Source organism: Dipodomys ordii, unplaced genomic scaffold (genome assembly GCF_000151885.1).
Source record: "Dipodomys ordii isolate 6190 unplaced genomic scaffold, Dord_2.0 Scaffold73, whole genome shotgun sequence".
Classification (NCBI taxonomy): domain Eukaryota; kingdom Metazoa; phylum Chordata; class Mammalia; order Rodentia; family Heteromyidae; genus Dipodomys; species Dipodomys ordii.
Window position 1 is genome coordinate 8,416,766 of NW_012267289.1, and position 24,466 is coordinate 8,441,231.

The 24,466-nt window shown below is 40.5% G+C and overlaps 2 protein-coding genes across 4 annotated transcripts in view; one reads left to right on the forward strand and one right to left on the reverse strand.

Annotated features, from left to right (window-relative positions):
• Positions 1-1,760, forward strand: part of Crybg3 (beta-gamma crystallin domain containing 3) — a 106,729-nt gene extending 104,969 nt beyond the window's left edge. Inside the window, exon 22 of the mRNA XM_013024151.1 lies at positions 114-1,760. Coding sequence (XP_012879605.1) covers positions 114-202 — 89 coding nt within the window. The 3' untranslated portion in view covers positions 203-1,760. The remainder of the gene's footprint in view (positions 1-113) is intronic.
• Positions 1,678-22,756, reverse strand: Mina (MYC induced nuclear antigen). Of its 3 annotated transcripts, XM_013024152.1 has the most exons (10): positions 22,726-22,756; positions 17,884-18,348; positions 15,006-15,125; positions 13,774-13,902; positions 9,772-9,875; positions 6,962-7,064; positions 6,093-6,264; positions 3,780-3,868; positions 2,559-2,648; positions 1,678-2,130 (listed from the first exon to the last, which is right to left on the reverse strand). In XM_013024152.1, the coding sequence occupies exons 2-10, from the start codon at positions 18,307-18,309 to the stop codon at positions 1,972-1,974; spliced, it is 1,392 nt and encodes a 463-aa protein (XP_012879606.1). In that variant the 5' UTR covers positions 18,310-18,348; positions 22,726-22,756; the 3' UTR covers positions 1,678-1,971. The 3 variants fall into 3 exon arrangements, with proteins under 3 accessions (XP_012879606.1, XP_012879608.1, XP_012879607.1); XM_013024154.1 differs by lacking the exon at positions 22,726-22,756 and having other exon boundaries at positions 6,093-6,261; positions 17,884-18,686; XM_013024153.1 differs by lacking the exon at positions 22,726-22,756 and having other exon boundaries at positions 17,884-18,684.
• Positions 22,757-24,466: the final 1,710 nt, after the last annotated feature.

The following is a 24,466-nucleotide window of genomic DNA, read 5'->3' on the forward strand; positions in this document are numbered from 1 at the left end:
AATGACATATTCAGCTACATATACAGTGAGCTGAACAAAAGCTTATGAAAACTGTGAAGTTGCTTGGCACCTAAGAGAACAAATAATCTTTTCTTCTGGAATTTCTATTGCAGGAGGAAGTTATTATGACAAGGCTCATGTCATTATAAATCAGCCCCTGGAGGGAGAAGAAACACAGATATGGGACATTGAAATATTGTGAGTCAACAGAATCTCTACAAAGTGCAATGGAACCTCACTTCCCTCATCTTCCTGCACAGATGGAAAGGAAGCAAATGTGCCCTCACGCTACTGGACCACTAAGTGGAAGGAACTTTTTCCTATAACAATGGAAAAGCTCAAAATATTCTTACCAACTATTCAGTGTTCCTATGACGAAAAATGTTAGAATTTTCAGTTGTAAGTGATCAAGTTTCCTGAAGCCAGTATTTTCTCTCCTAACCATCAAACATGACTCCATTGGCCCATTGTAGGTGATGCCAGCTGTCTTAAAAGTTTTTCTACCATTAACCACTCCTGAAAGGACTAAGCACAGGGAAGTACACTCCTACAGGTTGTCCTACTTTTACAAAAAGATCAATAATTCCTTAGTAACATTTGAAAGTATATTTAGTAAGCTTGCCTATTAAGCTGCTATGTATTTGAAGTTTCTGTATTGAAGCTTTATAATTAAAATGCCCAAGTATTTATACTTTTAACTGGCTCCAAAAAGTGACCTTGGCTTTGTTAGATGAAAGGCATCCATAATGGGAGTATTTCCTGTCATGGTTCTCTATTCCCTTGTTTCAAACTAGTTTCAAACTGTAGAGCACCAGCTTGTACACCAGCTTTAACAAGATGTCCCTCCAGGTGACAAGTTCCTTAACAACGGTCACCTGTCCAGGTGCTGAGACCTCATCCAATTTGCCCTTACCAGTCAATTTTTTCTTTCTTTGCCTGAAGTAAAAGGGAAGTAATCTGTATGTTCAAACTGAAGGGAGCTTTTGAGCTTTGTTTGTTGACCTTACCATCTTAGTAAAGACAGTCAATTTCTGTTCAGTGGCAGAAAACTAAATTTCACTCCCATTTTTAATAGTTTAACAGCTCAACAAAATCAGGAAAGCATCTTTGGTTTTATTTCCAGTAATCTGTCACTACCTTCAGCAGCACAATATTTTCTTTCCTGGGTTGGACTTATACTTAACATGAGACAACTGTTAGTTTCATTCTTAACTTTTGCCAGGAAGGAAAATGCTCTATTTTTTTATACAGAGGATTAAATTCTCCAGTCATATTTTTAAGAATATCAACTGCTATGCACTTTAGAACCCAAAGTAACAGTGATTAATCTGAACTAGAACACCCACTACTCAGAGCTTTTATAGACTTGTTCTTTCCCTATGAATACTGGGTGTTTGTTCTTCTTCAATCTCAGGCTGTTGTCATCTTTTAAGCAGCATTTGAAAATTCCTATGTCCACAGATTTTGAGTGCCTCTCATGAGTATGGCAGTATTATTTAATGAAACTTATGTTACAGAAATATTTTAACAAAGGGGTGGGGACTTGTGTATACACAAGGTATGTATATTTGCACTGTAAAAAAACAACTTTCTTTATGTTAATTGTTAAAAAAGTTTTTTAGAGCAATGGAGGCTCTTTAAACAATGTTTCTTCCAAAGAACAAAAACAAAGCCAGGTTAATGACATTTATTCTACACAATACATTTATTGGAGTTGTGCCTTTTCTACCACACTGGATTAAATAAACTCATCAAAAGTATGGCTTTGTCACATTTTGGGTAACTTAGTAAGTTGCAGATTTCTCTCTCATGTGTCTATTAGTACAGCACATACGCACGTAAGAACGAATGCCTTTTCCTCTTTGGCTGCTATATGTATTCCTGCCCTAAGTGTTGACACACAGTAACAGGCATTACGTCTTCTTTACATGCTCAGAATACAGCAGAATCCAATTTGCTTCTGTACAGGCATTATATGACTTGGATTAAACATTCTGTCCAGAGGGATAACACCAGGCTCTCCTTTTCCTCATCTGTGCTGAGTTGCAGGTCCTTGACAGAAATAGCTGAACTGCTCCAAATTTGCTTCAGTGCATTCACATGTGATAAAGGAAAGCGAAGTCCATGAAACTAAAAAAGGGTAAGTTGGTTCAAAAAGATTATTTCATTCAAGTGGTACTTCCATGGAAACTTCCAAAATCCTCACTATATGATTTTATGTCCTTTGTAAATATGCAAGATGTTTCAGTTAGGCTATTTACTTTATAAAAGTTGCTAACTAGCATAAGTAAGCTAAGTATAAACAGCATTTTATTTTTAAATTGTCATTTAAAATGCTGCTCATTTCCCATCCCTTTCCTGTAAGATCCCAAACAATATGTTTGGAAGCTGGCATATGTATAGCACAGAACTTAGTCATCTCCATACAAGGGTTCTATCAGGCATGTGAACTGATAAGCCCACACTGCAGTCTGATTATACACTATCTGTGAACCAAAATAAATTCTTCCCAGTTACTACCCAAGCTACAGGATAAGACATTTTCATTTGAAACAAACCTCTGTTTCCTCCTCACTTCCCATCATGTGTGTGTCTCTCCTATTCTTTAGAGAATGATAGAGATAAACCATTTTTTGTTGAGCTTCATCCTTTAAAAAAGAAAAAGGATTAATCATCAACCACAAAATATTGAGGGTTTCGGTAACAGTTTTTCAGTAGATCAACAGCAAGGAAAATCTTAAAAGCCTGGTGCTCAAGTGAAAATAGTTTGATATGATAAGCAATGCTTTGGGCAAAAAGTCATGGCATACATGTATATCCCATTGATAACTAGTCAATACAAGCCACCACTTGTATGAAGTAGGTAAGAGCACTCAAGTCATTGTTTAAAACAGAAAAAACGTTGTCAAGAGTATGATGTATGTATTTAACAGGCACAATTTATTACCTTTTAAGAACCTTTTGTCATTGCTGTTAACTCTTAAGGTAAAGGCCTTGGGTCTGATATCTGATGTCTCAAATGGATTGGTTATCAGGAAAACCAAGATTTTTTTTTTAATGAAACAAAGCAAGAGTGTGTACTCTGAGCTTATATCTGCTTAGGGAGAAAAGTGTCCCTCAGTCCTTTATGGAATGCTCATCAAGAGAACCTACTAAGAGAACTTGATTAGGAGGAACTAGTGAAAGTTATAGGGCTCTGGATAGTTCCAAGGGTCCTAGCTATTGTACAGGGACCTCTCAAAAGCCATAAATGCAGAGGTTCCAACTTTGGTACGATGAAGTCTAGGTATTCATAATTTTAGAAAGCTTTGTCAGTTGACTGAACATTGAATTGCCAGTTTAGGGAATCACTTGAGCTAGGCAGCAATATAACGGAATGTACATTTTGTTTCACATGATCTACAGGGATAGAACTTAAGGAGGAAAATAAAATAAAACCACATATAAAAATAGACCTGTATAGTGCAGAGGAACATAGGGGGAATAAAGGAGAAAAGTTTGGAAACAAGGTCTGGAATTATTTGAGCAAGAATAGGAAGACTTCCATGTACCTAAAGAGAATGAAGAAGGCACTTTGGGAATGAGGCAAAACCTTCACACTTGAATACCCCATAGGTAGGAAAACTAGAACTGCCACAATGGCATTTGAGCACTGACCACAATGACACTCAACTATGAACACAGATGAATTCTCCAGGGAGAACGGTACTTCTGATAACCTGAGTCCCTTGAAGAAAAAAACCAGAAAAGTAGAAATCACTTCTCCTCTGGATACTCACAGATGGATTCTGATCTGGTCCGACAGTGAGGACTATGTGATCTCTGAACTGTAGTCTCACTGTACTGTCCAACTTTGGTAACTTTCCACCTAGACAACCCAAAAGAGAAAACCCAGCCATCAAAAAAGGAGACCAGAAGGTTCGAATTTGCTTGCAAGTACAACTCCTTAGCAACACTTCTACTGAGAGTCTGCAGGCAAACCCAAATATAGGTTGCCTTTCCTACGCTTCTGTACCTCAACATTTATAGCAATGTTAAATGTATAGTAGGTAACTTCATGGAGCTCAGTCTTACAGTGAAGACAGACATGCAATTAGTCTAATCATGTAAATTATGAAGTACATTCAACAGGGATAAATTCTATTGTAGCACAATAGTATAGTATCTATAGTAACTCTACAGATATGACCTTCTTGCCTTCTGCACAGAATGCAGGTGTCCAAGTTTCTATCCTCTATAGTAAGACTATATATGGTGAGACTACTTGAGTTCAAATTGTACCATCCCACCAATAACTAGATGGGCAACCCTAGCAAATTATTCAGTCTATGTAGCCCAAGCATAGTGACTTATAGACTCCATGTAATAAAAAGTATACCCTTTTCTTAAGTGGATTTAACTTCGCAAAAAAGCAGCCAGCAAATATCTACTCACTTTACAGGGTCATCCTGGTGGGGAAAGAGTCCTAAGAGATTACAACATTACTGAACACAGTGGCTAAGACAGGAAAATCAGCATATAAAACATTCTAGGCCATAATCTGAAATCTATCAAGTTCTATTTTGTGATAGATTAAAACAACACTAGTAAAATACTTGAACAGATGTAATCCAAAATAAATTCCAAACTTCCTTCAAAGGCTGTAATGAAGTGTATACTGAATTGTGTTTTTTAAGGGACTTTGGATACCCCTGGTGGTGGATACAGGGGGAGTGAAGATTGAATTTCAAGCCAGCCTAGGCTACACAATGAGATCCTGTCTCAAAACAAAAAATAAAAAGGGCTAAGTATGGTAGCTCACACCTATAATCCTAGCTACTTAGGACCTATTCAAGGCCAGCCCAGTAAGAAATTTTCAAGACTCTCCAATCTCAACCAATGACCTCTGGGTGTGGTGGCATATATCTGTCATCCCACTTTTGTAGGCCTGAAGTTCAGGTGAACCTATTTGAAAAATAAAGCAAAATTGACTGGGGGTGTGACTCAAATGGTAGCCAGCAACTGTCCAGCAAGCACAAAGCCCTTAGATCAAATCCTAGTACAGCCAAACCACAACAAAGAAAAAAAAAAAGAAAGGACATTATAAATTTTGTTATTATAGTGGTTCCCACCTGGTGATAAGGTAGTTATTCCTTTCACTCTACTGACAAAGAGAAAAGCAGCTTGATAGCTTGCTGGCAGTTAGCCAGGTCTTGGCAAGTTCCTGTTGAACAGTTGCCCAGAATACCAGTGTCAGACAAGAGTTCTTTGTGACCACGAGAGTTCAAAACAACAACAAAAAAAGCACCACTAACATTCACATGTGAAGTCAGGCTAAGGAGCCATCCATAGGCCCTGCTACTAAATGGTGCTGTTGTTTATCTACAGTAATTTAGGATCTTACCTTCCTCCTACCCACTAGACAAATTTAAGAGAGGAGATCCAGTCACAGAATCCAGCTTCTTAACAGAGTACATCTAGAGCAGTGTCTTCCTCTATTGAGCCCTCAATAAAATCCACATAAGCCCATATCCTGTAAATCCTTTCTAACTCCCTTTATTGAGAGGCTTGACAGTCCCCAATGGCCTGTAGTCTTTCCCACTCCAACAAGGCATATATACCACTGTGAATTGGTGGCCTTTGCTAAAGAACATTGACCTACAGATGGGTATTGACAACCTGATCCTGTCATAAATTCGTCATCAACTTGGAAGGTCAGTGATAATAACCTTGACATTCTTGTATTTCATCTGATAATGACATTTTACCCACGCTTGCCTTAGTTGCAACAGGATTATTTCCATATTCAAGTTCTAAAAACGTCTTATGATGAACAGAGTAACAATAAATACACCTATTTCTCATGCCCAAAGCACAGGTCTCTTATTTCCCATTGTATTGGGATATAAGTTCTCTGCAAAGAACTTGAGAGGTGCAGCACACTAATGAACACATTATGCCTCATCCAGCCACATATACTAAGGTTAGACTTAGGTCAACATTAATACTAAAATACCTTTCAGTTTTCTTCCACTCAAAGAAGAATCTAGCAGGAAAATCTCTACCATCCCCCCACTATCCCTGACCACCCAGAAGAAAACTGCAAGCTCTACCTGGCGTCAACAGCTCTGTTCCCTCTCCTGCATGGTAAGGGGGGAGTCTGTGCATAACAAAATCCTTCTTCATGTCTGATGATAGCAGTTCTTTTGTGCCCTCCAGCCGGTCTGCAAGAACCCTCAAGAAGCCACTTAATCTTTTTGTTGCCACAGTTGTGGGTTCCACCTGCTAGAAAGAGAAATGAGTCATAGCTCAGACCCCAGCAGAATGATTACCCAAGTCAGTCTCCACTACAGTGTGCTTAGTCTAACACCCACTACCACATTAGATATCAATCTTTGTCATTCCAAGGAGTAGAGGCACAATGAGGACCTTAGCAACATATCCCATTACTTTCCTGGCAAATCAGCAGTCATTATATGCTACTTATTCAGTTGTTACGACTGTGCCTAGAAAGAAATCCTGGGCTGTGCCTTTGGAAAATTAGTCACTCACTACTGTAAGGTGATTGCCTAAGAGAGTGCTCAGCTCTAATTCACTCCACCTAACCACCAGTATTCTTTTCCAAAATACCAAAACAAGAACAAGAAAGAAAATACCAAAAAAAAGAACAGGGAACTGACCAAGTGGGTCTCTATTCTAACTAGTAATCATATGAACTGAACAAAAGTTTTCAGGGTCACGTTTATTTCTTCAGCTATTTTCATGTCCTACTACTGTCACTGTGAAATACAGAAAGAGCCATTTGTACAGCAGTCTCTGGATGCGCTATATGAGGCAGCACTCGTGGAAATCTCACAGGTCAACACATCAGAGAAGTTTGGCTTGTAGGGAAAGTAAGATCCTGGGGTCCATTAGAGGAAGGATCTGAGCTGGCTTTGTCTGTACCTGCCACCCTTCACTCCTACCTGTCTTTGTTCCTTACCATGAGCAGCTGTCGGGGTATTCCAGTCCGTAAGTCCATATCTTCCTTTAAAGTATCAAACACAAGCCCTGAAATGGTGTCCAAAAGGAAGTCTCCCCATGAACTAGAACCAGAAAATCAGTATCATCAATCAGGAAGTCCTAGGGGCCAAACTGAAAACAAGTGTCTATGTGGACAGGCTTCTAGGAAATTGTAGCAACCATTAAAGGACTTAAAATATTTTTATTCTCATTTCTGTACAATAAGTCAAGTCATAATACATTTCTTAATAGTAAGATCTCTGGAGTACACAAATGGTTAAATAACACATATTCCTTTATTACTTATAAGGAAAATTGTTCCTCTGTAAAATATCCACCAACAACAACCATTCAGAAAAAAATACTACTTTCCTAGCAATGGTATGATTTAAGTAGAAGTTGAAAGCCAGTGGCCAAAAATACTGTCTAGAGATAAGTGTCAGTGCCCAGTTTACTTTGCTTCCTCTAGAGTAAGGAGAATTCACTCTTCCTAACTATGTGTCAGTGCATGTAAGAAACATTCTGTAAGACTGAGACTGATCTCTTCAAACACTGCTTGCTTTTGTTTCCCTCCTAGAGAAGGGGCAAAGAAGGACAAAAGCCTCTTGAGATAAGACGTTTCCCCGCTACCACTACCTGGTGGCCTCACTGATTTGTGACTTAATGCCACATCTGACCTTGTGTCTTTTATTGAATTTGATCATGGACAACACATGCAGATTTCTGAGCAGCAAAATAGGCATGCTTCCTCTGCAAGGTTCTAAGGGGAAATTACATGGCAACAGCTCATGGATTTACAGTGCTTTCCCAAGAGTCAGAATACATCTTTGGCCTTTCCAAAATATAAGAATAACACCTTTGAAGGTATCAGTTTGGTTTAAAAAAAAAATTAAACTGCTATGGGCATGCCCCAAATATCTCACCAATGAAGCCTTGAGAAGTGTTAGGAAGAAGCTGTCAGTCCTTATACAGTGTCTGAAGGAACATAAGAAAATCCCCAGAAAGTAAGGATTCTCAAATTATACTTTTCCCATCTTGAGTTATATTAGTCTGGATGCTGGATCATCACCTAAACAAGTCAGACATGTCCAGCCTAGATGCATCAGTCATAATGCCCACTTACATTGGGAAACATCAGTAAATTAAGAAGCTCTTTCCTAGCTCTGGCTGATGGTGAAGTATTGGGTGGGGCCTATGGACTGCTAAGTATGAAATTAGCAATAGAAGTACAAGATAATAACAAGGTTTAATGACAGAGGGAAGTCAGAGAAGCAACTTATGATGAGCCACCATTATGAGTACACAAAAACTGAGAAAGGAAAAAAAAAAACGCCAAAACAAGAAATCCACTGGTGACAGTAACAGAAGTGAGGGTACAGTTGAGTTGCACTAATGGTAGGACAGCAGAAATGCATTCATGTTCCCGGTGCCTGCCAAGGTCCAGAGCTGCTGTGGACAGAGTGAACTTCTGGCTCCCATTCTCTGTGGCCCGGCCCTACTATCTTTCCTATGACTCACCCCTTCAATTGCTCCTGTTCTCCTTCAATGACCTCGGAGTCTTTCTGTTCTTCACTCTTCAAAGAACTTAATTAGCCACAGCATTTTTCAAACTAGAAGCCTAATACAGGCTTGAATTTTCCATTTGTGGGCAAAGGCAGTACTAACCTCAAGGAAAGTCCAGCTAGTTCCTCCAGTAAGCCTCTTCAACACAGAGGGTAAATTTTACACTGAGAGTCAGATGAGGAAACAGGCATGCTTCCTAGCTTGTTTTACAAGTTACGGCTTTGAAGGTAGGAGGGGACAATGTCCCTGAGCTTGGAATGTCCTCTTCTACACTGATCCTCTGACCTACCTTTATTCATCCTCAGATTCACTCAATTTTGGAGTTTGAGTCATTTCTGAAATCATCTGAGCTAAGAGCATTCCTCTGTGCTCTCTGCAAACCAGCAACAGAATTTATCAGTTTAGAATCTATTTACACATTTCTTCCTTCCTCCAACCATGATCTCCAAATATCAGTTCTCCCAAGGATCCATCTACATGTTTGCACTCCCAGACAGTGTCTAGAACCTGCCTGCTGAATAAACTGACAAATAATTCGTGTCTTTCAATGTGAAATAGACCAGCAAGGTTAAAAATACCAGAGCACTGCCACCCACTTCTTGTCATGATTTTAGCTGGAACTGTTTTTTTTTTTCTTTTAATAACACATACTTAGCTCTTCCCCTTCCTACTTTAACTTAATGGATGGTAAAAAGCAAAACCCCTGAAATACAACATGAGGTTTCAAGGATTCTAGACTTTCTATTAGTTTTGAAAATGTCTGAAATGGTTGTCTGAATGTGATTAATGCCAATAAATATATAAATGTAGAATAAAATGACATTTCACGCTTAAAATGGTGTATTATAGAATTCATTTTGGTATTTTATGTTATAATACCACAATAAAAGTATTTCATGGTATAATACTACAATAAAAAAAGTGAGGCAGAAAAAAATAAGAGACAGTTGACTACAAGCCTATACTGGAATCACTTACACACTAAACAAAACACTAGTTTTATTTTGCAAACAATGGGATCCTCTTTTTGGGCCCCCACCCCTAGTATCCAATACCAAAAGTGAACTATGACAACCCCAGGAGGAAATCCAGACGGACTCATTACACTGTACATACCAAAGAATGGAAAGTAGTGGTCAGCTCCCTCAGGTCCTTCCTAAATGTGGCTGCTTTGGGCCCTAACTTAGAGCTGTCCTAAGACGAGAGATTGGGAAGCAGGAGGCTTACTTGTTCTGGTAGGTGCTGATGGTCACATGAGTAGAGTGGGCCAGCCCTGGAGGAGTATCTGCCTGATGGATGGTCCCTCTGGGAAAGTATAACAAATCACCCGGCTAAAGAAAGAAGAAAAGGGGGAGAGGAGTTATCAAGAGGCATACTTTGCTTTTAGGGGAAGAAACATTTCAACTTTAAATCCAAGAAATTACTACTATTATAGACAGACTACATGCTGAGCTTATAATGTCTGTAAGTCTGTCTCCATGAATCACAATCCATTAAAGTCACTTTTTTGGAGATGATAATGTGCCATGGACACAACCCTCTTGGTTTCTGAGATCCAGGGACACACTATTCCTGGGAATCCTACTCCCTTCTTGATTGAGAGAAGGAGCTTTAGTCATATAGATCCTGCCATTTATGGGCTGGTGACCAGGGCAACTCACTTACCTACCAGTCCTAAATTTCTTCATCACTTAGATCGGGTAACAGCCATATTCTAATCCCCCCAATTATTTAGCATATTAAGGAGCTGCTGTTTCCAAGCTCTTGGGGAACTCAGTGTATGGTTATATTATTTATTCTACCTGCTGGTATGGTTATATTATTTATGATTCTGGTTATATTATTTATTCTACCTACTGGTCCCTCATTCCCTGATAACTGTTTACCTTTCCGAAAAGGGTCTGTACTCTCCAGAGCCAAACTTAGCAAAGTAACTAATACACATTATAGATTTAACTCATGACAAATAGGATGAAAAATTACACAACAATTATTTGGCCAGGTATTCTCTACCTTATCCTTTTTTTCTTCTCAAAACAAGGTCAAAACAAGTGTATACTGTCTCAAGTTACTACTGCTATGAACTACCTCTTCTCTAATGCCACCTAGAACAAAACTTTCTTTATAGTCAATACCTAAGAAGAAAAAGAATCTCAAAAAGTACTCATCCCTGCAAATACAGGAAACCATTAAGCCTGGCTTTAGACCAGAAGCCCTGTGTATCAATTTAAAAAGAATTTTAAAGATTTTCCTCAAAGCAGGAGACAACACACACACACACACACACACACACACACACACACACACACACACACACACACACACACACACACACACACGTTCTTAAGTAACATAGGTAATGTTGGTGGTTTTCCTAAAAATGACACTAAACTATTTCTGGTAAATAAATGCTTTACTGATAATGGTAACAATCATTTACTGAGCATGTCTTTGCCATCTCTTAGGTATGGTCCTCCTACAAACATTTGATCACTACTGTCAGCCATTGCTGGAAAAGGCAGCATCAGTAGGAATACAGGTCTGTCCACATCAAGGTGAACATGTGCAGACTTCTATATGTACCTACTACAGTAATACAAACTTACAGAAACACAGATTATCTGTTGGAATTTACTGGGGAAAAAAGACAGTGTCCAAGATAAATCTTGGAATCACCATTTCAAACAGACTTAGATGAATAATTTGTCCATGGACATTAGATAAGGCACAACAACAGAATTCAAACCCAGCTCTCTGTCAGTTCCCTAAGCAGGAAGTACTGTAGCCATTACAAGGTGGAGGTGACGTTCTGTTCGCTAAGACCCCAGGTTTGGTAGATGTCTTCACAAACAGGGACTGGAACAGCAGAAAGTAAAGTGATCAGGGCTTCTGGACTGTCATAGCAGCTCTATGCCATTCCTCCCACTTACAGTGACTCCACTTTTCTATTTTTTTTTTTTTGTTGTTGGTCATGGGGCTTGAACTCTGGACTTCGGCACTGTCCCTCAGCTCTTCAGCTCAAGGTAAGTGCGCTACCGCTTGAGTTACAACGCCACTTCTGGTTTTCTAGTGGTTTCCTTTACTGGATATAAGAGTCTCACTTTCCTGCCTGGGCTGGCTTTGAACCGTGATCCTCAGATCTCAGCCTCCTGAATAGCTAGGATTTATAGGCATGAGCCACGGGTTCCCAGCTCATTTTTCTATTTTATACATTGAACATTTACACAAGATTTCATTTGAAAAGGCCCACTGATTAAAACCTCACCTGGCTAGGCACTGGTCATTCACACCTGTAATACTAGCTTAGGTGGTTACGATCTGAGGATCAAGGTTCAAAGCTACCCCAGGCAGTAAAGTCTGTAAGACTTTTATCTCCAGTTAACCACTAAAAAGCTGGAAGTGGAGCTGTGCCTCAAGTGGTAGAGTGCTACTAGCCTTGAGCATAAAAGTTCAGGGACAGCATCCAGGCCCTCAGTTCAAGTTCCAGAAATGGCACCAAAAATAAAACAAAAAATCCTCAGAGTATTTAACACACCTCTGCTCCATTACCTCCAAGTTTCAGAACAACAGTACAAAGAATCCATGCCCTCCAGACTATTATGAACACAATCTTTTCAAGCAGGACAGACTGTCAGCCCGACCTAACCCTGGACTCAAAAGACCACAGGTAGACTTAGCTAGCCTTTACCTTAAAAATAATTAACTAAGAGTATATATAAAACTACGAAACTTCACCAAGAGTAGCCATTGGCACACTCTTTCTGTGAAGAACCAATATATATAGTGAATATTTGTGCTTATGGACACAAGGTCTTTCTGGCAATTATTAGACTCTGATCATATAATGTGAATATGGCCACAGACAGAACATAAGCAATGTGTGTGGTTGGGACCCAATAAACAATATTTATTTTAAAAGAAGAAAAACAGGCAGCAGGCCAGACTTTGGTCCCAAAAGCATATAAAATTAGGCAAGTTATCTTTCTTATGTTTATTTATGTATGTTCCCTATAATGTAGGCATGCTGATACCAGCAAGCAGGTTAAAAATGTTTATACTGACAAAGAGATATATGGCACTGATAAAACTAGACATTAAATATAACCACAAGATGCAAGAAGTACAAAAACAATACACGCAGACAGTACCATTGGAATACATTCTATTGCAATAATCTTTGAATGGTCTGAATGAATCGTTTCATTTTCACTAAAGAAAATTAAATGATGTTTCCTAAGAAAGGGTATAAAGGTTAACAGTGAAACCATAACCATCTCCCTAAAGTTTTAGAGTTCTTTCTTTTGTTGTTTTTGCTTTTGCTTTTCTTTTCCTTTTCCTCAAGAACCTCTCCTTAAGCCAGGTGCTGGTGGCTCACGCCTGTAATACTACCTACTCAGGAGGCTGAGATCTGAGGATCGCGGTTCAAAGCCAGCCCGGGCAGGAGAGACCGTGAAACTCCTATCTCCAATAAACCACCAGAAAACCGGAAGTGGCGCTGTAGCTCAAGTGGTAGAGCGCTCGCCTTGAGCTGAAGAACTGAGGGACAGCGCCCAGGCCCAGAGTTCAAGCCCCACGACCGAAAAAAAAAAAAAAAAAAGAACCTCTTCTTGCTGGAGATTGGCTATATTTCTCATCCAAGCTTACTGCTCCAAGACAGATTTTTCTAAGCAGGGAGATGCCAACATGATAAGCTATTCAGCTCCCTGGAGGGGGAATCCTTAAGCGCTTTCATAACTATTCTTCTAGCATCTGTAAGCAGAGAGATATAAGGGAACTGTAGAGATAGTCTGCTGCATAATCAGGAGGAAAATGGGTCACACTGGAATTTCTGCAACAAAAACACTAAGGGATCCCTGGTTGTGCTATGCCTAAAGAACTTACAGCACCATGCTGACTGCTAACTTAGATGCAGAGAATATACCCAACGGCAAACCTTCCACTTGTACTCCAGAGAAGCTACTGCTTCAGCAAATTAAATTTATTTCTGTTGATTCAGATCATATGAAGATAGGTTATAGACTTAGTTCTTTCCATCTCTTTTTCTCCAAGAATAAACCACCACTACTCCTCAAAAGCTACTTGTTTGGGCCAGCTGCAATGAGGGCCACCCGACTTTGAGTCCTAGGGATATATTCCCATAGGATCCATTACATAAGCTCTAAACCTTGACCCTGTCTTAGCAATAGAAATAACCACCTCAGGGGAGATGCCCACATAGTCACCCCATACCTTCAAAGTGAACTCATGTGTCGGTTTCCCAATCTGTGTCTCAGCCTCCACACTGTACTCTCGTGCCAGGACCACCGTGGGTGGGTAGAGGCGCCAGTGCTTCTCTCCCTCCAGCTGCAGGATGAAAACCTACCAAGAACCACATACCTAGGATGTCAGGAAGCTTCATGACAACTAATGAGTGGAATGTTTTCACATTATCAGCTTTCCAGGTGCTTAGACAATTTACAAGGTTTAGATAAAAAGTAAAAACAAAAAATGCTAAATACGTGTCCCTCCACACAAATATAGGTGTGGTTTTTGTTTTAAAATAATCGTGTATTCTGATACCTGATATTATACTTTCCATTTCATTAGAGTATTTCTGAGTTCTTTATATCCTACGATTTTAATCGTCTATCAGCTACACACAGCTGAAAGCCTGTACTCTTAGACAGTAAAGCCCAGCTTCAGATATTACTGAATGCCTCAAATCTAAAGTATTAAAATGGACTTGGGCAGTAGGAAAACTCAAAGATGTTTTTTTTTTTTTTATGCTTCACTCAGCCAAGTATATTTTTAATGCTACATTAAGAATGTTAAAAAAAAAAACCTTGGACAATATATTTACATCAAATTGTTCTCCAAGGGATAAAAAGGGACTTTTTACTAATATCGTGTTCACACTTTATATTAGTACAAAAATAAATGTACGAAATACCTCAGCCAAAGAGTTAACCTTTTTGGAAGCCACATGAGAGTGAAATCAACACTTGTCAAGGTGCCAATGCTTAAGTGAAACCATGACCTTCATTCAAGCTACCCCAAGATTTTGCAAGTGGAAAAAATATACATATATTTGGCAGCTACTGAAAAAGAACAAAATGAAAGCGGATATAAGGATTATTTGTGATCTCACCTTATTTTACTTTGTGAAAGAAAAAGTCAAGTCACTTTTCTAGAGATCAATTCAATTCAATGAATACCTGTTATAAAGCAATGTGTGATTCTTTGTACTCATAAGTTGGAAATAATCTCTCCCCCTGAGAAAGAACAGGAAACAAGCTTTGGAAGGATTTGTTTTGGCCCAGCATTTAGATGAGGTCAAGATCTCCAGAGAGTGCACAGAAATATCACCACAGAGCTGGTCCAAGGGCCTTTACGAGCAATGTAACTGAACCTGGCAACTACAAAGCCCAGGCTGCTCTCAGCAACCCTACTTTCCCACCTTGGGCAATTTCTTCCTCTCTTACCTCAACATCATCATAATGGGGAGGCAGACCCTGAGAGCCTGCAGGGGTGATGTACACATTTGAGCCGACCAAAGAACCAAAGTAACATTCCAGCTTCTCCTGGATCCTCCAAAGCTCATCCTTTGAAAAAAAAAAAGGGGGGGGGGAGGGAGTGGGGAGTAAAACAATAATTAGAAATCCGAAAGCAAAGGCTCTTATTATTCACTTAGGAAGCTCTCATTGCACAATTACTATAGTCCACAAAGCTGAGCAGTGAAAGGTCCCTCAGAGGTATCATCCATTCTACTGCAGACTCCATTGAAAACACGTGAGCAGATAAATGAGATACAAGGCAAGAAGGCAACTTGGAGTCATAAAGGATTTTAAGTAGGAGAATGAAAGGGTCCAATTTATCCTTTTAAGAGCTCCTTTAGCTCTTGGGTGGAGCTGAAATTCAAGAGAGACAAGTCTGGAATTTACTGAGACCACAACCTAGGAGAGAAACAAGCAGGATAGTGTAAGAGGCAGGAGGGAGAGAGGGGGGATATAGTTGTGGTACACACTGGAAGCAGCAACAAAAGGATGTGCTGATAGTTTAAAGGTGTTTAGAAATGAAAGAAGACACAAAACAAAATAAAATGCCTGGATTTTTGTTTCAGGCAATTAACTCTTGGTTCCCTTTATTGAGATGCAACAGTCTTATTAAAAAAATATTAAGTTTTCAGGAGTAAAGAGTTCTAACCCAGATAGGTTAAATTTGGGAGTCTAAGGCCCCACATATGGTTGTGTTTTTTTAACTACCTCTGAGGTACTGGCAGGAAGTAAAGAGCTGGAAATTTACATGTGGGAACTGCCTACAATAAATGGGTATTCAGAGCATTGGGAGAAGAAATGACAAGCTAGGTTACAAATAGGGGAGAGAAAGGAGGAAGTATCTGAGGGAGGGAGTGAGGATAGAGGGAAGGAGAAAGGCTAAGAAAGGAGAGAAGAGAAGGCAGGGGAGAAAGAAGAAAGGGGTAAGAAAAGAGGAACGGGAGCAAGAACTGATTTTCCTATGACAGGCCCTGTAGATATTAGCACTTCCTGTGTTCCAGGCATTACTTCTAAGGGCTGTACACATTTTAATTCAATAACTCTCACAACAATCCTGTTTCAGAAAGTGTTTTATCATTAGTTTCAGTTAACAGATAACAAAACTGAAGCTTGAGAACACATAGTACTAAGTACAGCCAAGATTTCAACTCAACCAGCCCAGCTATAGTCTGTAACTTTAGGATATTTTAAGAAAAGATGAGTCACAAACAATAAACAGACACTAAAGAAACCCCAAAGTTTTAAATACATGAATGTGTAGTGCCTCACCCATAGAAGATAGTACAACATACTAAAATATTTGCTGAGTAAACCAATGACTGAGGCTCGAGAGTCAATTTCCATACTATGTTGAAAGGGATCTATGGTATGATATTAAGAATACCAAGTAGGAAAGAACTAGGCCAACATGAACTTGTGGGAGACATTTTTATGTAAACTACTGGTTTTTTTTTTAATTTATAGATCTCAAAGGTTCTCCTTAACACAGGAAAAATAGTTTAATGGTCTCTGAATAGCTCTGAAGAGTTAACAAAGCTCCCAAGGAGCCTAATTTATTTTGAAGAGAGGCCAACAGGACCTGATTCAGTAATTATATTTATATGGTAACAAACTACTAGAAAACTAGAAGACTTCTGCTCTCTGATGTCCTGAGGTCTTTTCAGGATTGTACTGGTGACTTTATGGTTCCCAACACAAGCATCAGGCTTGTGCTGATAAAAGTGGGTTTGTTTCCTCCTTAAAGGTTACTGGAAATGCTACCAATTGTAGTTTCCCATTTCTCTTGGGTTTCTAGTTTCTCAAGCTACCAATTGTTGCTTACTAGCAAGAGATGTGGAATCAAACTACCCTGGCTCAAGGTGTAGTTACAAGTTAGGTGCCTTCAATTTCTTTATAAAATGAAATAATTACGTCTCCCACTCTAGGACTTTGGAGAGCAGTACAGTTTAACTATAATCCTGCTTAAATTACAAAGCAGTCTATAAGTATTATTCATCACTGTTGGCACAAGAAAACTCCTGAATTCTGTCCTTTCCTTTCCTATGTGATGCCCAATACCATGAAGATAGTGAAGACAAGGGACAATGAAGGAAGCAGTAGGCAGAGTGCCAGCCTTGAATAGAAAAGTGAAGGGAGAGCACCCAGGTGTGAAGCTCAAGCCCCAGTACTAGCACACACACACACCCTCCACACACATACAGAGCTGGTGCTCTGGATTGGCAATTTGAAGTTATCCACCACCTATAACAGCCTCCCCAGGAGCTGTTGCAAATGCCAGCAATTCACCAGTTCCGTTGTTAGTATAGGTGGAGTCTCTTTCTTACACATGCATCTACTATGGGATCTGGTCATGGCTCTAAAGCCTCTACTTAGAAAGATATACACAATAAAGGAAAGAAAATCCAAGAACAGTATCACCTTGATGCTATATATCAGACCTTAAAGTATAATGAAGACAAAATCCCATCCAAACCTCCATCACACACAAAAACATGCACAACCCACAGAACATACTCTTGGAGGTGTAATGCTATTTTCAAAGCATCATATACCTGTGACATAATTTAGTTTTTACAGCTCCATTAATATCCAGCCATATCCACCAGTTTGCTGGAGATTCTAACAACTTAGCCAAAAGGCAAATCTCCTAAAATGAAAGGCATTTAAAGATAAAGGGCTGCTATTCTGTATCTAGAAGAAGGCTTACCATCATTCCATATATTCTCCCTTGAGCTAATCTGTAAGCCAAATGTTAGCATTTTTCTATGTATGGAGAAAAATTCTGAAAATGGGGAAACCTGTTTACCTTAAATCTCTGTGGTTGGTGAAACTGAATTGTTGCCCTTTTCTGATCAAAATCTTTTCTCAATTGAAGAAAGTGTGCTTTGCCATCTTTATTTAAAACCTTCTTCTTCCCACTGACACACCGGCAGACATTCACGTCTCTTCCATAATATATACCCTGGCTGCATAGATTCTTCAGATCTGTTAGCCTGAACAGGGACTGGTAATATGTGGCCAGTGTAGGGTCATCTCTCTGAATGAGAAGGGGCTTCTGCTCCCAGAATTCCTTGAAAAATGTCTCTGTCCTGATGGGTGAGATTAAACTTTCAAAGAGACTACTGGGGTTGGCAAAGTTTAAGATGGAAGGTGCACAAGCTGCCTCCACCTTCGCCTGCTTACAGGGAACAGGTCCCTGTTCCTTCCTTGCAAGCTTGGCTTTCTTTGGCATTGCTCAGTCTTCAAGACAAAGCAGAGAGAAGATACAAACCTATCAAAAGAAAAGAACACACATAGTTAGGGTTACAGGGAATTCCAGGACTGGTGTTAGTAGATCTTACACCATGCGTCAGCATACCACCTTTATGTGATCTGAGTCAACAATGTGTTCCCCAATATATCAGGCTTACGCTAACACCATTTCTTCCAAAAAAAGATTGAGCCATAATCAATACTCAGATTACATATTCATCTAAAGGAAAATGTTTTTATTGTGTACACAAATACTGAATTCTGGAATGCATTATTTATTCATTGAGAGGTACAATTATGTCATATTAAATCATTCAATTGTCTTGGCAATTCCTTCTTATGTTTTTAGTCTAAAGCCATTGACACAGAAAAGCCAAAAATCTTGAATTTGGATGCAATCAGCACCAGGAACTATATAAAATTAGATGTATTCGGAGTTGTACACATTTGGTGGATAACAACCAACACTTATCTGCTGCCAGGTACTAGTCACATTCAGCGGTTGCTCAGGTGGAGGCCCAGGACCTAGGGCCAGTGGTGTCACCTGGTGGCTGGAATGAGACACTGCTGGCTCAACCACTGGAAACTCATCTCTCCAAAAAAATTCCTGTGAATTGCCACTTTATTTAAAAAAAAAAGGAACTGCAAATGTTAAGGCTAAAAATAGTTATATTCCAAGTCATCAAAATGATGTTAACTTTTCTACTGGCAAAACTAAGAAAAAATAAAACAGCGATTTTTCTCAATGTTAACTTGTACAGAGATCACATGGACATGGACATCAAAAGATCTAAGAAAAAGCATCAGATACATCATTTCCAACGCACTCCCAGGCTTTGGTGAGATAATGCACTGTCAGGACTTGGAATTCTAATCTGATGTAGAAATATAAGTAATGTAGAAACATGAAAATGGATTCAGTATGGAGTACTTATACAGATGTTACCACAGCCTGCATAACTGCTACCCTTTACAGAGACAGCAAGGCTGACCTCTAGGAATTTCAATTTCAAGATGCTTATCATCATTAACTAATAAGACTCAACTGCACAAATGAGTCCGTTTATATGGAATACTTGCTTTTCTTCTACAGGTGAGGAATTCTGGTATGTGCCAAGCAGGGGCTGCCTACATGACCAGCCCCAATAAAAACCCTAGATATCCCTGAGCACAGGTGTTCATACCTTTAATCCTAGCTACACAGGAGGCTGAGATCTGAGAATCAAGATTCAAAGAGCCTCAGCAGGAAAGTCCATGAGATTCTTAGCTCCAACTAACCACCAAAAAGCCAGAAGGTGAGCTGTTGTTCAAGTTGTGGAATGCTAGCTAGCCTTGAGCTAAAAAACACAGGTACAATGCCCAGGCCTTGATTCCAAGCCCCAGCTGTGATACACTAAAAATAATAACAACAAACTCCTATACATAGAGTCTCTATAAACTTTCCTAGTTGTCAACATTTTCTACCTTTACACACCACTAGATTCTGAAGCAATAAAGTTTATGGATGTGGTTCCACTAGGAAAAGACCATGAGAGCCCCAAGTTTTCATTCTATGTACCTCTTTCCTTTTGCTTACAGTATCCTTTTGGTAAAACCAGCGGTCCCCACTCCTCATAAGTCATTGAACCCATGAATAGTCTTAGGGACCCCAATACATCACTCACATTTAATTTTAAAACTACTATTTAGATTGGTTTACTAAGCGTGTATAAAGGTATCCTATAAACTAAGGGAATACAGTCACAGTCATACATCTCTTATCTCACCCAAATGGTCAGTTTGATACTTTAAAAAACCTAAGCAGCAGGAAGCTGCAAATGAAAGTCTTTGTTAGACATATGAATTTAACATATTTATGACTACAACATATAACTTATGAAGTATATACACATTCACTGAAAACATGGGCAAAGGATACAAAATATTTAACAAAAATAAAACCGCTTCCACAATTTTTCCTAACTACAATAACTAACAAACATAAATACTATAACAAAATGCCTTTGTCAGAATATAAATTTCACTATGGTCCTGCCAGAAGTTACATCACTTATTGTTTCTCTATGTTCATACTGAAATAATTTGAGGATGAGTTTAAAACTACCTTACAGGTTACTAGACAGATGTCACTACGTTCTGATTGTCCCACTCCTTTAACAGCCTTCGTAATGTTGAGAGGAGGATAGATGATATAAGCAAATGAACCATACAAAAATCCTAAATTATTTCATGGTCTCAGACATAATATACATTGCATGTCTTGGAATTCAAGAAATGTACTAATTACACCAGAATGCTTTGTTTAAAATAGTTTATCCTACACAAACCTGCAGATATAGGCCTCGGGGACCACTGAGATAGAAGAATAAATATTTCTATAAAGCATGGAGATGGGGCAGTCAGCTTTAGAAAAGCAGTTATTTTCTGTATTAACTGGCCTTAAAAACAGTAAAATGTAAAATGACAAAACGAAAATTTTAGTTCATACTTTGGTAACCATCTCACAAATCAAAACTGATGTCTGTACTAGAGCTAAGAAATAGTATTTACACTCCCAGATAAATCCTGGCCAGCGGTGGGTCTCCCGTTTTTTGGCCATTCACGGTGGGGCAGCAGTTTGCTAAACAAGCTTTTCCTGCCTGAATATTGTGTGGTGTTCTCTTCATCAGCTACCTAATGAAACCTACCCATTTAATATACCTTACAAGTGGTAGAATGTTTGCCTAGCATGCATGAAGCTCTGGGTTCAATTCTTTAGTACCACATAAACAGAAAAAGCCGGCTCAAGTGGTAGAGTGCTAGCCTTGAGCAAAAGGCCCTGAGTTCAAGCACCAGGACTGCAAAAAAAAAAAAAGAAAAGAAAAAAAAGATAGTATTTACATTTTTAACGACTTCTTTCCTAATCACATTTAATAAATAGTAACAACAGTTGTTTGTTTTTTTTTTCTTTTGTGAAGGTCCTGGGGCTTAATGTCAGAGCATCACATTACTGCTTAGCTCTTTTGCTCAAGGGACCTGGGCCACAACTGCACTTCTAGCTTTATGCTTGGTTAACTGGAGGGAAGAGTTTCTGGGATCTGTCTACCTAGGCTGGCTTCTTAGATGCTTAGATCTCAGTCTCCAGAATAGATAGGGTTATAGGAATGTGCCACAGGCACATTGTGTCCAGAAACAGCTCCTTAAAGATACATTGTCAGAATCTAGCACAGCATGCCACACAGAAGTTCCTCGAGAGATATGTGCCCAATGACTGTTTTCACTTTTTCGTCTTTGCCTACAAACAAGCGTTAAACATGTTTAGAGAAATTCTCAAAGGAAGTTTTGGGGAAGACAAATGGCTTTGAAGTGTGGATTCTGATGGACGCCTCAACATGGTAAGAGCTGAAAGACAGATAGATACATGTGTGTGTGTGTGTATATATATATATATATATATAAACATATATATATATATGTTATTTCTGCCGTGGGCAGGGAAGTGTGTCTTTACACCCGAGCAGTTTTGACAGAACGACATCCACCGTGTAACAAGCAAGCCTTGTTAACAGGTCAGTTTCTGGACGCACCTTGGGCCCGCGGGACTGTCCCTGTGGTGGAGGAGGGGCAGAAACCCAGACCGAGGTGACTAACCCCCCTCACCCCCACTAAGTGCTGGAACCGAAGTCGTGCACTGCCTGTCAACGGCCAGGCTAACAGCGTGGACACAACATCCCTCTCATCCACAGAGGTTCGCGGCCGACCTGCAGCATCCTCTGGCCGGGTTTCCCGTGTTTCAGGGTAGTAAACACAAAAGCCAAGCCCACCCTTCGGTGACCCGGAGCTCACAAGGGATCAGGCTGGGGTCAGAGGGGACCTGGGAGGGCTGGGTGGGGGGCAGAGCCGCGCGGGGACCTGAAACGGGGTGGGCGCCCGGCGGAAGGCCTCAGCCAGGCGGACGGCAGGCTCAGCCCGGGGAAGTCAGGGCCGCTGGGCGGCCGGGCCCAAGCTTCCTCCACACACCCGACCAGCGCGGTGTGACGGCCTCGCTGGGCGAGCCGCGCGTCCGCCGGCGGAGGGAAGGAGGCCTGGCACGGCGGGGAGGGGACAGGCCGCGGAGCTCCCGGCCCGGCCCGCGCGCAGACCCCGCAGCCCACGCGGCGGCCGCGCTCCCGCCAGGACGGCCCCGCTTCCCAGCATTCCCCGCGCGCGGCACGTGCGCCATCCGGCACCCGGACCTTCGCGGCTGTCTGTTTAGATGCGGGTTTCGCCAGATTCTGGAGTCCGCACCCCTCAGGTTCCCCGGGGCCTGGAGCCTTTCGGCATCCGGGCTCCAGAGTCCTGCACTCGAGTCCCAGTGGATCCTGCAAGAGCGACGCGTTTGGCGGAGGGGAGCCACCCGCGCGTCCGCCGCACTCACCTCGCACGGCCTGTAGTGCGCAGCCGCGAGCTGCCTCAGTGGGCGGGGCGGTGGGCGGGGTGGGCGGGGAGAGGGGCTGGTGGGCGGGGCATTGCGGGAGGGCCTGGGCGGAGTCGGTGCTCTCCTGCCCGGCGCCAGAGTCAGCCCGACTGCAAATCCAAGAAGCATGTAGCTTTCGGTGTGGAATCCTGCTTTGCCTGGGGCTCGTCTCTAAGTCGGGGAGGGGGCCTTGGAGGAGGCCACTCTCTTGGCAAAGGTTAATTCCCCCTCATTTTAGGGAGATTGCCCCAACGGCACTGATACCCCACTTGGCTCTCCCATGTTGTCAGCCTAGTGGGCAGCGACGTCGATCGACGTGAGGAGACAAATCAGGGGCAGATTCATGCGTTCTTAGCAGTGTGGAGGGACCTGTGCGATGATTAATAGGTTTATATTCTTACACTTCCAGTACGACAGGTTTTACATTACACGGAAGCACACTTCATTTTTGAGTACACACATTCAGTATGATCAATTAAGGATCTAAGCAACTTTTCTCTACGTATGACTTAAAATTATTGAGGTATTAGTAGCCTAGTAATATAAGAAATCTCAGGCACAGTGAGGTTCGGTAACTTGCCTAAAAGTCCATCGTCTTGCCCGGCACCAGTGGCTCACGCCTGTAATCCTAGCCATTCAGAAGGCTGAGATCTGAGGATTGAGGTTCAAAGCCAGCTGGGGGCAGGAAGGTTCCTGGGACTCTTATCTCCAATAAACCACTCAGAAAACCGGAAGTAGTGCTGTGGCTCAAGGGGTAGAGCCTTGAGCTAAAGAGCTGAGGGACATCTCCCAGGCCCAGAGTTCAAGACTCATGATCGACAAGTCCATTGTATTTTAGTGGCTACAGAGTAGGTGGAATATATAAGTAAAGTATAAACTGTTTAATTCTGTATGGATTTTGTCAACTAGTTGGTAGTGAAATTTTATTTTAAAAATAGTAGTTTTTTTCTTATCAGCACAGAAACAATATCCAGATAAAATATACCTTTTCATATGTTTTTCTAAGTAGTGTTTAAAAAATAGCTCATTTCTATATTTAGGCAGTTTACAAGCAGTCTGGCTTTTTCTTAATCTTACAAAGCAGCTTATTTTTGAAATCCTTACGTTTTATCCAGGCTTATCCGTCAGTGAACAATCGTGCAGTCTGTTCAGGATTGTGATCAGTAAATGAGGCTAAAATTAAGATGAGGTAACTATTTTATGCTGCCATTGATATCTTTTCTACGTAGCTGAGGTTTTATTCTTCTTCAAACAAGAACTAAACCAGAAAGTCAGCTGCTCCCTGTCAGAAATGAAGGGAACAGGGAAAGCATTGTCTTCACAAACCACCATTTGAGAAGAACATTGGAAAATACTTTTGTAGCTCATTCTAAATACGCTTAACAATTCTCTGGTGCAATAAATATATTTTCTTTCTTTTTTATTTCTTTTTTAATATATTTTATTTCTTTGGTTAGATGTTCATTTTGAAAAAAATTTCAGCACTTGTATTTCTGGACACTAACAAATGTTATATTTGACTGGCCAATAATTGTGCATTAACATTCCTCAAGAGTAATACTGGGTATATGTGTAGTGATCTAGAGGCCCATTCCCTACCTAGATTGCAGATGTACCCAGTGATGCATTTCACTTAAAATAGTGGAATGAATACAGCCAGAAAATGTCTTAGGCATCTTGAATGTAATAATTAAAACTATGT